This window comes from Myxine glutinosa, chromosome 5, assembly GCF_964187855.1.
Source record: "Myxine glutinosa chromosome 5, kmMyxGlut1.1, whole genome shotgun sequence".
NCBI lineage: Eukaryota > Metazoa > Chordata > Myxini > Myxiniformes > Myxinidae > Myxine > Myxine glutinosa.
The window spans coordinates 199046569-199062526 of NC_136265.1; the positions used below are offsets into that span (position 1 = coordinate 199046569).

Here is a 15958-nt window from a genome sequence, read left to right on the forward strand (position 1 = left end):
GCTATGTGGCCTCTCCAGACCTTTGTCAATCTTTTCCAATTATTTAAATTTAACACCATAACTTTCCACAGATGCTCTGATTGGTTATCTGGTGAGTGGGACTCAAACACATATGTCTATGCGGTTGACCCACCCCACTGGCCAAAGACTACCACCCAAGCACAACCCTGACCGACCGAGGTCGACCCACAATGCCGCCAGACCCCCGTGGGGCCCGGGTGATATCACACCTGTGGCCGGACCCAATGTCTACATCCTGCCAGGCTAGGCCTCATGCTCACTGCACCGTCGTGGCCTGCAGGCTTCTGGGAAACCATGTGGATCATGTGGTTATGCACCTTCGGGTGGGTGCCCACTTTGGTTCCATTTTCATAATTCTACCATTGCTGGTTTTGTTGCAGCAAACACGTTAATATGGGTTGCTTTCCTCAAAAAGAAAGCCACTGTATAAATGTGTTTCGAAGAGGCCATTGTACTTTTCACCCTTTGCTTCACATAGGTATGAAGGACGTAGAAGATGGTCGTGTGTTCAAAGAACGTGTACTGCCACGCAAGCGGCAGGGTGCTGTGCGCAGGAGGGTGCACCAAGTCAATGGGCACAAGCTAATGGCCACGTACCTGAGGCAGCCGACGTATTGCTCGCACTGCCGAGATTTTATCTGGTATGCTGTGATTGACAATTTGTATGTTTGGTATTGGTATCTGGTATGCTGTGATTGACAATTTGTATGTTTGGTATTGGTATCTGATATGCTGTGATTGACAATTTGTATGTTTGGTATTGGTATCTGATATGCTGTGATTGCCAATTTGTATGTTTGGTATTGGTATCTGATATGCTGTGATTGACAATTTGTATGTTTGGTATTGGTATCTGAAATGCTGTGATTGACAATTTGTATGTTTGGTGTTGGTATCTGATATGCTGTGATTGACAATTTGTATGTTTGGTATTGGTATCTGATATGTTGTGATTGACAATTTGCATGTTTGGTATTGGTATCTGATATGCTGTGATTGACAATTTGTATGTTTGGTATTGGTATCTGAAATGCTGTGATTGACAATTTGTATGTTTGGTATTGGTATCTGATATGCTGTGATTGACAATTTGTATGTTTGGTATTGGTATCTGATATGTTGTGATTGACAATTTGCATGTTTGGTATTGGTATCTGATATGTTGTGATTGACAATTTGTATGTTTGGTATTGGTATCTGATATGCTGTGATTGACAATTTGTATGTTTGGTATTGGTATCTGAAATGCTGTGATTGACAATTTGTATGTTTGGTATTGGTATCTGATATGCTGTGATTGACAATTTGTATGTTTGGTATTGGTATCTGATATGCTGTGATTGACAATTTGTATGTTTGGTATTGGTATCTGAAATGCTGTGATTGACAATTTGTATGTTTGGTATTGGTATCTGAAATGCTGTGATTGACAATTTGTATGTTTGGTATTGGTATCTGGTATGCTGTGATTGACAATTTGTATGTTTGGTATTGGTATCTGGTATGCTGTGATTGACAATTTGTATGTTTGGTATTGGTATCTGGTATGCTGTGATTGACAATTTGTATGTTTGGTATTGGTATCTGGTATGCTGTGATTGACAATTTGTATGTTTGGTATTGGTATCTGGTATGCTGTGATTGACAATTTGTATGTTTGGTATTGGTATCTGGTATGCTGTGATTGACAACTTGTATGTTTGGTATTGGTATCTGATATGTTCTGATTGACAATTTGTATGTTTTTGTATTGGTATCTGGTATGCTGTGATTGACAATTTGTATGTTTGGTATTGGTATCTGATATGTTCTGATTGACAATTTGTATGTTTGGTATTGGTATCTGATATGCTGTGATTGACAATTTGTAAGTTTGGTATTGGTATCTGGTGTGTTGTGATTGACAATTTGTATGTTTGCTATTGGTATCTGGTATGTTGTGATTGACAATTTGTAAGTTTGGTATTGGTATCTGGTGTGTTGTGATTGACAATTTGTATGTTTGCTATTGGTATCAGGTATGTTGTGATTGACAATTTGTAAGTTTGATATTGGTATCTGGTATGTTGTGATTGACAATTTGTATGTTTGGTATTGGTATCTGGTATGCTGTGATTGACAATTTGTATGTTTGGTATTGGTATCTGATATGCTGTGATTGACAATTTGTATGTTTGGTATTGGTATCTGGTATGCTGTGATTGAGAATTTGTATGTTTGGTATTGGTATCTGGTATGCTGTGATTGACAATTTGTATGTTTGGTATTGGTATCTGGTATGCTGTGATTGACAATTTGTATGTTTTTGTATTGGTATCTGGTATGCTGTGATTGACAATTTGTATGTTTGGTATTGGTATCTGGTATGTTGTGATTGACAATTTGTATGTTTGGTTTTGGTATCTGATATGCTGTGATTGACAATTTGTATGTTTGGTATTGGTACCTGGTATGCTGTGATTGACAATTTGTATGTTTGGTATTGGTTCTGGTATGCTGTGATTGACAATTTGTATGTTCGGTATTGGTATCTGGTATGCTGTGATTGACAATTTGTATGTTTGGTATTGGTATCTGGTATGCTGTGATTGACAATTTGTATGTTTGGTATTGGTATCTGGTATGCTGTGATTGACAATGTGTATGTTTGGTATTGGTATCTGATATGCTGTGATTGACAATTTGTATGTTTGGTATTGGTATCTGATATGCTGTGATTGACAATTTGTATGTTTGGTATTGGTATCTGAAATGCTGTGATTGACAATTTGTATGTTTGGTATTGGTATCTGATATGCTGTGATTGACAATGTGTATGTTTGGTATTGGTATCTGATATGCTGTGATTGACAATTTGTATGTTTGGTATTGGTATCTGAAATGCTGTGATTGACAATTTGTATGTTTGGTATTGGTATCTGATATGCTGTGATTGCCAATTTGTATGTTTGATATTGGTATCTGATATGCTGTGATTGACAATTTGTATGTTTGGTATTGGTATCTGATATGCTGTGATTGACAATTTGTATGTTTGGTATTGGTATCTGATATGCTGTGATTGACAATTTGTATGTTTGGTATTGGTATCTGATATGCTGTGATTGACAATTTGTATGTTTGGTATTGGTATCTGATATGTTGTGATTGACAATTTGTATGTTTGGAATTGGTATATGGTATGTTGTGATTGACAATTTGTATGTTTCATATTGGTATCTGATATGCTGCGATTGACAATTTGTATGTTTGGTATTGGTATCTGGTATGCTGTGATTGACAATTTGTATGTTTGGTATTGGTATCTGGTATGCTGTGATTGACAATTTGTATGTTTGGTATTGGTATCTGATATGTTGTGATTGACAATTTGTATGTTTGGTATTGGTATCTGATATGCTGTGATTGACAATTTGTATGTTTGGTATTGGTATCTGGTATGCTGTGATTGACAATTTGTATGTTTGGTATTGGTATCTGATATGTTGTGATTGACAATTTGTATGTTTGGTATTGGTATCTGATATGTTGTGATTGACAATTTGTATGTTTGGTATTGGTATCTGGTATGCTGTGATTGACAATTTGTATGTTTGGTATTGGTATCTGGTATGTTGTGATTGACAATTTTTATGTTTGGTATTGGTATCTGGTATGCTGTGATTGACAATTTGTATGTTTGGTAATGGTATCTGGTATGCTGTGATTGATAAATTGTATGTTTGGTATTGGTATCTGGTATGCTGTGATTGACAATTTGTATGTTTGGTATTGGTATCTGGTATGCTGTGATTGACAATTTGTATGTTTGGTATTGGTATCTGGTATGCTGTGATTGACAATTTGTATGTTTGGTATTGGTATCTGATATGCTGTGATTAACAATTTGTATGTTTGGTATTGGTATCTGATATGCTGTGATTGACAATTTGTATGTTTGGTATTGGTATCTGATATGCTGTGATTGACAATTTGTATGTTTGGTATTGGTATCTGATATGCTGTGATTAACAATTTGTATGTTTGGTATTGGTATCTGATATGCTGTGATTTACAATTTGTATGTTCGTTATTGGTATCTGGTATTCTGTGATTGACAATTTGTATGTTCGGTATTGGTATCTGGTATGCTGTGATTCACAATTTGTATGTTTGGTATTGGTATCTGATATGCTGTGATTGACAATTTGTATGTTTGGTATTGGTATCTGGTATGCTGTGATTTACAATTTGTATGTTTGGTATTGGTATCTGGTATGCTGTGATTGACAATTTGTATGTTTGGTATTGGTATCTGATATGCTGTGATTGACAATTTGTATGTTCGGTATTGGTATCTGGTATGCTGTGATTGGCAATTTGTATGTTTGGTATTGGTATCTGGTATGCTGTGATTGACAATTTGTATGTTTGGTATTGGTATCTGGTATGCTGTGATTGACAATTTGTATGTTTGGTATTGGTATCTCGTATGCTGTGATTGACAATTTGTATGTTTTTGTATTGGTATCTGGTATGCTGTGATTGACAATTTGTATGTTTGGTATTGGTATCTGATATGTTCTGATTGACAATTTGTATGTTTGGTATTGGTATCTGATATGCTGTGATTGACAATTTGTATGTTCGGTATTGGTATCTGGTATGTTGTGATTGACAATTTGTAAGTTTGGTATTGGTATCTGGTGTGTTGTGATTGACAATTTGTATGTTTGCTATTGGTATCTGGTATGTTGTGATTGACAATTTGTAAGTTTGGTATTGGTATCTGGTGTGTTGTGATTGACAATTTGTATGTTTGCTATTGGTATCAGGTATGTTGTGATTGACAATTTGTAAGTTTGATATTGGTATCTGGTATGTTGTGATTGACAATTTGTATGTTTGGTATTGGTATCTGGTATGCTGTGATTGACAATTTGTATGTTTGGTATTGGTATCTGATATGCTGTGATTGACAATTTGTATGTTTGGTATTGGTATCTGGTATGCTGTGATTGAGAATTTGTATGTTTGGTATTGGTATCTGGTATGCTGTGATTGACAATTTGTATGTTTGGTATTGGTATCTGGTATGCTGTGATTGACAATTTGTATGTTTTTGTATTGGTATCTGGTATGCTGTGATTGACAATTTGTATGTTTGGTATTGGTATCTGGTATGTTGTGATTGACAATTTGTATGTTTGGTTTTGGTATCTGATATGCTGTGATTGACAATTTGTATGTTTGGTATTGGTACCTGGTATGCTGTGATTGACAATTTGTATGTTTGGTATTGGTTCTGGTATGCTGTGATTGACAATTTGTATGTTCGGTATTGGTATCTGGTATGCTGTGATTGACAATTTGTATGTTTGGTATTGGTATCTGGTATGTTGTGATTGACAATTTGTAAGTTTTGTATTGGTATCTGGTATGTTGTGATTGACAATTTGTATGTTTTGTATTGGTATCTGGTATGCTGTGATTGGCTATTTGTATGTTTGGTATTGGTATCTGGTATGTTGTGATTGATAATTTGTATGTTTGCTATTGGTATCTGGTATGTTGTGATTGACAATTTGTATGTTTGCTATTGGTATCTGGTATGCTGTGATTGACAATTTGTAAGTTTGGTATTGGTATCTGGTATGTTGTGATTGACAATTTGTAAGTTTGGTATTGGTATCTGGTATGTTGTGATTGACAATTTGTATGTTTGGTATTGGTATCTGGTATGTTGTGATTGACAATTTGTATGTTTTGTATTGGTATCTGGTATGCTGTGATTGACAATTTTTAAGTTTGGTATTGGTATCTGGTATGTTGTGATTGACAATTTGTATGTTTGGTATTGGTATCTGGTATGCTGTGATTGACAATTTGTATGTTTTTTATTGGTATCTCGTATGTTGTGATTGACAATTTGTATGTTTTTTATTGGTATCTGATATGCTGTGATTGACAATTTGTAAGTTTGGTATTGGTGTCTGGTATGCTGTGATTGACAATTTGTATGTTTGGTATTGGTATCTGATATGCTGTGATTGACAATTTGTATGTTTTTTATTGGTATCTCATATGTTGTGATTGACAATTTGTATGTTTGGTATTGGTATCTGGTATGCTGTGATTGACTATTTGTCTGTTTTTATTGCTATCTCGTATGCTGTGATTGACAATTTGTAAGTTTGGTATTGGTATCTGGTATGCTGTGATTGACAATTTGTAAGTTTGGTATTGGTATCTGGTATGTTGTGATTGACAATTTGTATGTTTGGTATTGGTATCTGGTATGTTGTGATTGACAATTTGTAAGTTTGGTATTGGTATCTGGTGTGTTGTGATTGACAATTTGTAAGTTTGGTATTGGTATCTGGTGTGTTGTGATTGACAATTTGTATGTTTGCTATTGGTATCTGGTATGTTGTGATTGACAATTTGTAAGTTTGGTATTGGTATCTGGTATGTTGTGATTGACAATTTGTAAGTTTGGTATTGGTATCTGGTATGTTGTGATTGACAATTTGTATGTTTGCTATTGGTATCTGGTATGTTGTGATTGACAATTTGTAAGTTTGGTATTGGTATCTGGTATGTTGTGATTGACAATTTGTATGTTTGGTATTGGTATCTGGTATGTTGTGATTCTGGTATGCTTATCTGTGATTGTGTACAATTGTAAAATCCAGGGAAGGGACTCGATCGGACTTGTGAGGAGTAAAGGCGGAGCTGTCAACCCCGGCAAACTAAACGAGCATGATCATTTCAAGAGATGGAAATGACAATTTTACTGACAGTTTAACTTTTCTCTGCTTTTGCAATCATTGGAATTAATTTGAGTTTGAGAAGAGGATTAAGTGCCATGAGTGTTATGATACTTGATATCATGAGTGCTGCTCAGGATGCATTGGGGTTGACGTATCTCAACAAGGCACATGATTTGTGAGCATGTCTAGCTTCATTGGTGATCTAAACATCTGTCATATGCAATTCTATAATTAACTGGGCCTCGATAGACTTACCAGTGGAGATTTTGGTTATTTGCGGGATTTCGTGAAAGCGAGCCCACTGTTCACCTGTCACATTTTCTATTGGCTCAAGAAATTTTAAGCAATAGGTTTTCCTATATCTCTCAAAATAACATTTTCATTCAACAGAAATTGCTTGGAAAAGATTGTGGAATAATTTTTTGTGTCATCACACTATTATAACGTCACCACAAGCAGCAAACCACAAATTTTTCTGCTATCCCGCTGTCTGTATCTGTGAAGTTAAAACTTTAACATTGTTATATTTCACAAGCCCAGCAGTATAGCTTAGCCTGAGCTATACTTGTATACACTTGTAGTGTATACTTGTGACTAGTGTAGTGTGTAGTAGATTGTGTAGTGTATACCAGTGACACTACACTTGTAGTGTCAATCTCTGGATCAGCTCCCTGCAGATTTATATACCCAAGAACTGCTGTCACGTCCTATCACAGTACTATTATTTAAGCACGCTGCTTTTTGTCGTAAACATTGTGACAAATGTCCCATTGATTCCAAATAAGCCAAAATGTCCTAGTAATGAGGAATAAGCAAAATGTCATATTCATCACTGTTCATTTCAAAATGCAGTAAATATTATCAGATTTCCAAAAAAATTAACTAATAAAACCAAAGGCAATAGCTGAGATTTGCCAAAATCAATAGTGGACTGTTGTATGCCAATGATTTGACACCATTAATAAACCACGATTAGATTAACATTTCGCCTCCATATTCTCATCTGCAGAAAGGGTTGTTTTTCCCGATATATATATCTTCTTCTTTTTTTTCATTTTTGAGTTAGAAATATACTACTGGCATATACAGTCTGTGTCCTTAACTCTAATCGAATTAAATAAAGTTTGACATTGCTATAAATAAAATTCCAAAAAGCTACTTTCTTTTCTAACAATCATTTTATTCCATCTTCCATATAAAACACAAATTCAGTTTGTACAGATGTCTGTCCCCCTTCATAAGGGTAGGTTTTAAAGGCCGATCTTTCAACACGAATGTGTGTTCACTACAGTCTATTTTTGAAGATAAAACAAACTCTCAAAACATTTTCATTAAAAGAGTAATTTTACGTTTGTGGGGGTAGGCATGGAATACCTTAGGAAATTCAGAATGTGTACGTTTTAGTATGGACTGTGTGACGCGAAGAAGAAGAAACCCATCTCGATGTACATAAGCAGGGTGAATGTTCAGGTTTAAAGTGTTTGCATGTCGCCATAAGGGGCATGGCGTTTGTGTTAACTAGTTCCAGGGAATAAGATTAATAAACCCCAGGGTGTAATTGGCCCCCTGTGATTGTTCCCTTTATTCTTATAAAATTCACTCACCCAGCCATGCAATCGGCACATTGCCACAACATTGCCACAACCACAACATGCCACAACCACACAAGCCCGACAGAAACCAGCACATTTGCCAATTGACAAGTAAACCCTGAGGTCATCCGAACATTCCGGAACAGAGATTAGACTCCACCCCCCAATGACTCGTGACTGGGAGACCACGCCTCGAGCTTCGTGACTGGTTAAGAAGCCATGGAGTGATGAACAGAGCTCGGTGGTTGGACAGAGTGTGACGTCAGCGGTGGAACATTCGAGAGCTAGGAGAGCAAAAATAAACCGTCTCGCCATTTTGTTTTTTCTGGCGCTGGCTTTCGTTGAAGGTCGTCGCATTCTCTTCTGTTCCTGGCATTTGTTGGAGGCGGTCGCATTTCTCTTCTGTGCTGGCTTTCGAAGAGAACTGCTGCGGTTGCCTTTTGGTCTTGTCCTGGTCTTAATCGAGGGGGTCACTTGGCTGTTTTGCGTGGGAGGACGACGGGCGCTCGTCTGTGTGCGCCGGAGAGATCATCGGTGCATTGTTAGCGAAGGAGGGCCGCTTGACGGATTACCTCACGGTGGGGTGTGACGAAAAAGCATCTCTACACCATTTGTGCATTTCCCGTGCGGTGGTTCGAGGCGACGACCACCAAGTCCTGTGTTGCAACCAGAGCTAAGTGGCTGCACGACCAACATCATCTTATTGGTTCACGAGTTATCAAACAGAGTGACCACTATATTCGTCATGGGTGTGTGTCTGTCTATCTGTCTGTCTGTCTGTCTGTCCTCAGCATAACTACCCGATGATATCATCCGATCTTGATGAAACTTGGGTGGGAGGTTGATATCATGATCTAGTTGTGTTGTGCCTAGAGTGGGCGTATTGCGCCCATTGTGGGCGGAGCCACGCCCAAAAAAGATGTCTTTTTAGGGGGTAATCTAGTTCAAGCTACATCTTCTCCGAGGGAGTTGGTGGAATCTGACAGGGGTTTCGGTATTTGGTTAGGCCCATTTCATGTGTCTAGCCCCACGGAGCTCGATTTTTCATTTTCGCCCCAAGGTCAAGGTCACAAGGTCACGAAATTTAGAAAAGTCGATTTTTGATGGTTTTATTACATTGTTCGCTTTCTGATAGGGTGAAATGTCGTACATAATCTTATATTATCACATACATCATGAAATACAAGTTTTCCAACAAATTTCAGAATCTTTGACCTTTGGAGGTCACAAAGGTCAAAGTTTCAAAGTTGTCGGAATCTAACCGAATTTTCGGTATTGTGCAGCTAAATAACCTCATAACTGATTATACATTATTTTCTATCTCATTTCAAGGTCAGTAACCTTCGTTTTGACATTTCCGGGCCTGGCCTGTCCGGCCTGTTTCGGTTATAGTCCGTCCTTTGTCATTGAATACCGCTCGCTCGTGAACCATCGTCGTCTCCTGACTTGTTTTCTTTTATCATTCCCTTGTCTGTATACGAATCGGAGTGGAGGATCCTCAACCTATAAATTTTAGTTAACTCACCTTTCATTGTCTTTTACATTACTGTAAAGAAATTTATATTTGTTGAATTTTACGTGTGTCTTGTTTCGTTTCTTTGTTCTGTCGGTTCGGATTAACCCCATGTATTCCCGATCAGATAAGGCTTCAGGTCTTTCCCGCACGCGCCAGAAATAATCCCGCTAAGTTCGGGCATACACCTCGGAGTTTAAGCTCGTTTCATTCATCCGTCACCCAGGAGTCTTAACCCCGGGACACCACAGTAATTATGTCTCTTCGATTGGAATTGTAGATGGTGGCTTGCAAACCGCGCCTCAAGGGCGGTGCACAGAACCTTTTTCAAAAAAATAACAAATACGAGGTGAAATTCGCTGCACGCAGGCATAGTAAAACCAGTGTTCATTTATATCCGTGTGATATCTAATAAATAAAGATATAAACACACCTGATACTAGGCCGAGGCTTCAGACTTTGGCATGCTCACGAAGGCCTCACCATCAAATAAACTGTTCCAACCTGTCGTTTTTGACAGGTGTTTATACTTGTATTCTATATTCTGCTCACAATCCATGTTATGGTTATATCCACACATGATCCATATCATGATGGTTGACAAATATAATAACCGACTATGAAAATACTTAATAAAATTATTTTTCTATTTCCAGGGGTGTTTTGGGAAAGCAAGGTTACCAGTGCCAAGGTAAATTATCACCGATTAATATATTTATAATTTGCGATCTCATTCCTTTTTGTATGCTCATTTATGTTGCTGTGTTCCACAGTGTGCACGTGTGTGGTACACAAAAGATGCCACCAGCAATTAATCACCAAATGCCCAGGTATGAAGAAGGAGACTGTGGATGAGGTAAGGATCAGGGCTATTTTGTTTTTTTTCATTTTAAACCATCAGACATAATTGGAGCACCTGAAATGCAGCTCAAAATTTATCATTAACATGTCAGCACAAAAGTCATCAGCCGAACACTTCTTGTGCCAAATTGTGATGCAAATTTAATGGTTTAATTTCGTGCTTTTGACTGTTGTACGATGATTCTCGTATCCTGCTTTTGACTACAATAATCCATCTCTTGGTGAAAGGTGTCTGCAAAAGATTGCATCCTAGTCCTCTCTTTATTTATCGACAGAGCAAACAATCTGTCAATATAGAATTTCTCTGTTTTTATTTAATTTTTGCTGCTCAATCAAATTCTTCTCTTTGTGAGTGCTGTCCATTGGGCTTGGTATTGGTTGTGCGGCACTGCCTTGTTGATACCAATACCATTCTTCCAACAATAGTCTTTTACTTTCTATTTAACTTTTTATTTTTCATCAGGCTAGTTAAATTTGTCTTGCTGAGAAAGTTGTAAGGCCAACATTGTCCTCCAGTTAGTTGTGATGTACAGTGCATTCAGAAAGTATTGAGACCCCTTCACTTTTTTCACATTTTGTTATGTTGCAGCCTTATGCTGAAATCGTTTAAATTCTTTTTTTCCCTCATCAATCTACACTCAATACCCCATAATGACAAAGAGAAAACAGGATTTTAGAAAGTTTTGCAAATTTACTAAAAAGAAAAAACTGAAATATCACATCGACATAAGTATTCATACCCTTTGCTATGACACTTGAAATTTAGCTCAGGTGCCTCCCATTTCTGCTGATCATCTTTGAGATGTTTCTACACCTTGATTGGAGTCCACCTGTGGTAAATTAAATTGATTGGACATTATTTGGTTAAGGCACACACCTGTCTATATAAGGTCTCACAGCTGACAATGCATGTCAGACCAAAAACCAAGCCATGAGGTCGAAGAAACTGCCTGCAGAGCTCAGAGACAGGATTGTGTCGAGGCACAGATCTGGGGAAGCCTACAAAAAAATCTCTGCTGCATTGAAGGTTCCCAAGAGCACAGTGGCCTCCATAATTATTAAATGGAAAAAGTTTGGAACAACCAGGACTCTTCCTAGAGCTTTCCGCCCGGCCAAACTGAGCAATCGGGGGAGAAGGGCCTTGGTAAGAGAAGTGACTAAGAACCCGATGGTCACTCTGGCTGAGCTCCAGAGATCCAATGTGGAGATGGAAGAAACTTCCAGAAGGACAACCATCACTGCAACACTCCACCGATCTGGACGTTATGGCAGAGTGGCCAGACTGAAGCCTCTCCTCAGTGAAAGACACATGAAAGCCCGCTTGGAGTTTGCAAAAAAGAACCTAAAGGACTCTCAGACTGTGAGAAACAAGATTCTGTGGTCTGATGAAACCAAGATTGAACTGTTTGGCCTCAATTCTAAGCGTCATGTCTGGAGGAAACCAGGCACTACTCATCACCTGCCCAATACCATCCCAACGGTGAAGTATGGTGGTGGCAGCATCATGCTGTGGGGGTGTTTTTCAGCAGCAGGGACTGGGGGACTGGTCAGGGTTGAGGCAACAATGAACAGAGCAAAGTACAGAGATATCCTTAATGAAAACCTGAAACAGAGCGCTCAGGACTTCAGACTGGGCCGAAGGTTCACCTTCCAACAGGACAATGACCCTGAGCACACAGCCAAGACAACGCAGGAGTGGCTTAGGGACAACTATGTGAAGGTCCTTGAGTGGCCCAGCCAGAGCCCTGACTTGAACCCAATCGAACATCTCTGGAGAGACCTGAAAATGGCTGTCCACCAACGGTCCCCATCCAACCTGACAGAGCTTGAGAGGATCTGCAGAGAAGAATGGCAGAAAATCCCCAAATCCAGGTGTGCAAAGCTTGTCGCGTCATACCCAAGAAGACTCGATGCTGTAATCGCTGCCAAAGGTGCTTCAACTAAGTACTGAGTTAAGGGTCTGAATACTTATGTGAATGTGATATTTCCGTTTTTTCTTTTTAATAAATCTGCAAAACTTTCTAAAATCCCGTTTTCTATTTGTCATTATGGGGTATTGAGTGTAGATTGATGAGGGAAAAAATGAATTTAAACGATTTCAGCCTGAGGCTGCAACATAACAAAATGTGAAAAAAGTGAAGGGGTCTGAATACTTTCAGAATGCACTGTAATTACACACTTTTCCTTTGGATTGATTATGATACTGACACACCAGGTTTACCATCACCATATGTATGTCGAGAGTGAAAGTAATTGTATGTATGTATGCTTTACCACATAGACATGTACTTTTGGCACAATTGTCAAGACCAAATTTCATTAGAATATCCTCATTATGTTCATTGATGAGGTTACTCACTCAGTGGGTCCAGAGCCAGACAAAACGCGAGAAGGGATAGGCTGTCACCTTGTATGATACCAGGTCATACCTTTACCCTTATATTTCAATCTTTCCTTCCAAATGTGGTAGTATTATTGGTATTGGTTGTGCGGCACTGCCTTGTTGATACCAATACCATTCTTCCAACAATAGTCTTTTACTTTCTATTTAACTTTTTATTTTTCATCAGGCTAGTTAAGTTTCATTTAACATCAGTTTTTTTTTTCGTTTTTTTTCTTTTTCTTCCAAATGTGGTAGTATGAGCGTTGTATTCCAGAGTGTCATTGCTTTCTCAATCAGTGTGACTATTTGGGGGTTAACTTTGTATACTTGCCAAGCCAAGCCACTTGCCAAGCCTTTGTATACTTTGTATACTTCCCACATCCATGAATGTGGGACGTTATCAAAGCCTTTTTTGTAATATATCCAGGCTGTGGATAAGTTGATTTTGCAAAGCTTGCAATTTTCGACTGTGGCCTTTTATAAAAATGGTCTATAGTTCCATAGCATTCTCTCTTACATCCTTTCTGCTCTGCCTCTAAAGCCCCTTGTTAAGTGAGGTCTTCGTAAATTGCATCTGTGACTAATCCTGTTAGATGCATGTCTGTACAGTTGTACAGTATGTATGTATATGGTTTCATCCCCATTTGTCACAATATGTCACAGTGTTTGACTCTATGAGTCTTGTGTCAAAAGATTGATTGCTAAAGGGAGAAAAATCATTTTTAACCTGTCATCCAAGACTGGCAAATGATTAATGTTTTATTTTGAAAAGTTTTGTTTTTATTTTTTGCAATCCCTTGTAACCATAATGAACTGTCTTTTTGACTGATGTTTCATAATACTGACCTGTGGCACTCTCCTCGACTTGTCGATCGGTTTCTGTCTGATTATCTCTGTCTCTCCATTATCATTGCATTCTCACAGAACAGCAAAGAAAATAGTGTTCTCGATTCAAATTTACAAGCGTTCCATAATTTGTCACTTAAATTGCAATCCATTCATTATTTTGACACCATTAAAAATTGCCTGACATCCATTCAGTATTTTTGACGCCGTTAAAAATTGCCATCCATTCAGTATTTTGATACCATTAAAAATTGCCATCCATTCAGTATTTTGACACCGTTAAAAATTGCCATCCATTCAGTATTTTGACACCATTAAAAATTGCCATCCATTCAGTATTTTGACACCATTAAAAATTGCCATCCATTCAGTATTTTGACACCATTAAAAATTCCCATCCATTCAGTATTTTGACACCGTTAAAAATTGCCATCCATTCAGTATTTTGACACCGTTAAAAATTGCCATCCATTCAGTATTTTGACACCGTTAAAAATTGCCATCCATTCAGTATTTTGACAACATTAAAAATTGCCTGACATCCATTCAGTATTTTGACGCCGTTAAAAATTGCCATCCATTCAGTATTTTGACACCGTTAAAAATTGCCATCCATTCAGTATTTTGACACCATTAAAAATTGCCACCCATTCAGTATTTTGACACCATTAAAAATTGCCATCCATTCAGTATTTTGACACCGTTAAAAATTGCCATCCATTCAGTATTTTGACACCGTTAAAAATTGCCATCCATTCAGTATTTTGACACCGTTAAAAATTGCCATCCATTCAGTATTTTGACACCGTTAAAAATTGCCATCCATTCAGTATTTTGACACCATTAAAAATTGCCATCCATTCAGTATTTTGACACCGTTAAAAATTGCCATCCATTCAGTATTTTGACACCGTTAAAAATTGCCATCCATTCAGTATTTTGACACCGTTAAAACTTGCCATCCATTCAGTATTTGACAGCATTAAAACTCGCCATCCATTTAGTATTTTTGGCGCTGTTAAAAATTGCCATCCATTCGGTATTTTTGACGCCGTTAAAAATTGTTATTCATTCAGTATTTTTTGACACCATTAAAAGTTGTTATTCATTCAATATTTTTGACGCCTTTAAAAATTGTTATTCATTCAGTATTTTTGACACCATTAAAAGTTGTTATTCATTCAGTATTTTTGATGCCGTTAAAAATTGCCATCCATTCAGTATTTTGAGTCCGTTAAAAATTGCCATCCATTCAGTATTTTTGACGCCGTTAAAAATTGCCATCCATTCAGTATTTTTGACACCGTTAAAAATTGTTATTCATTCAGTATTTTGACACCGTTAAAAATTGTTATTCATTCAATATTTTGACACCGTTAAAAATTGTTATCCATTCATTCTTTTTTGACACCGTTAAAAGTTGTTATTCATTCAGTATTTTTGACGCCATTAAAAATTGCCATCCATTCAGTATTTTGACACCGTTAAAAATTGCCATCCATTCAATATTTTGACACCGTTAAAAATTGCCATCCATTCAGTATTTTGACACAGTTAAAAATTGCCATCCATTCAGTATTTTGACACCGTTAAAAATTGCCATCCATTCAGTATTTTGACACTGTTAAAAATTGCCATCCATTCAGTATTTTGACACCGTTAAAAATTGCCATCCATTCAGTATTTTGACACCGTTAAAAATTGCCATCCATTCAGTATTTTGACAGCATTAAAAAGCACCATCCATTTAGTATTTTTGACGCTGTTAAAAATTGCTATCCATTCAGTATGTTTGAGCCGTTAAAAATTGCCATCCATTCAGTATTTCTGACACCATTAAAATTTCCATCCATTCAGTATTTTTGACACCATTAAAATTGCCATCCATTCAGTATTTTGACACCGTTAAAAATTGCCATCCATTCAGTATTTTGACACCGTTAAAAATTGCCATCCATTCAGTATTTTGACACCATTAAAAATTGCCATA

General features: G+C 37.3%; 1 protein-coding gene across 1 annotated transcript in view; it reads left to right on the forward strand.

Annotated features, from left to right (window-relative positions):
- LOC137428270 (protein kinase C epsilon type-like) overlaps window positions 1-15958 on the forward strand; it is a 391842-nt gene that overhangs the window by 149864 nt on the left and 226020 nt on the right. The window contains exons 3-5 of the mRNA XM_078779348.1: window positions 500-662; window positions 10535-10569; window positions 10652-10734. Of these exons, the coding sequence (XP_078635474.1) occupies window positions 500-662; window positions 10535-10569; window positions 10652-10734 (281 nt within the window). The remainder of the gene's footprint in view (window positions 1-499; window positions 663-10534; window positions 10570-10651; window positions 10735-15958) is intronic.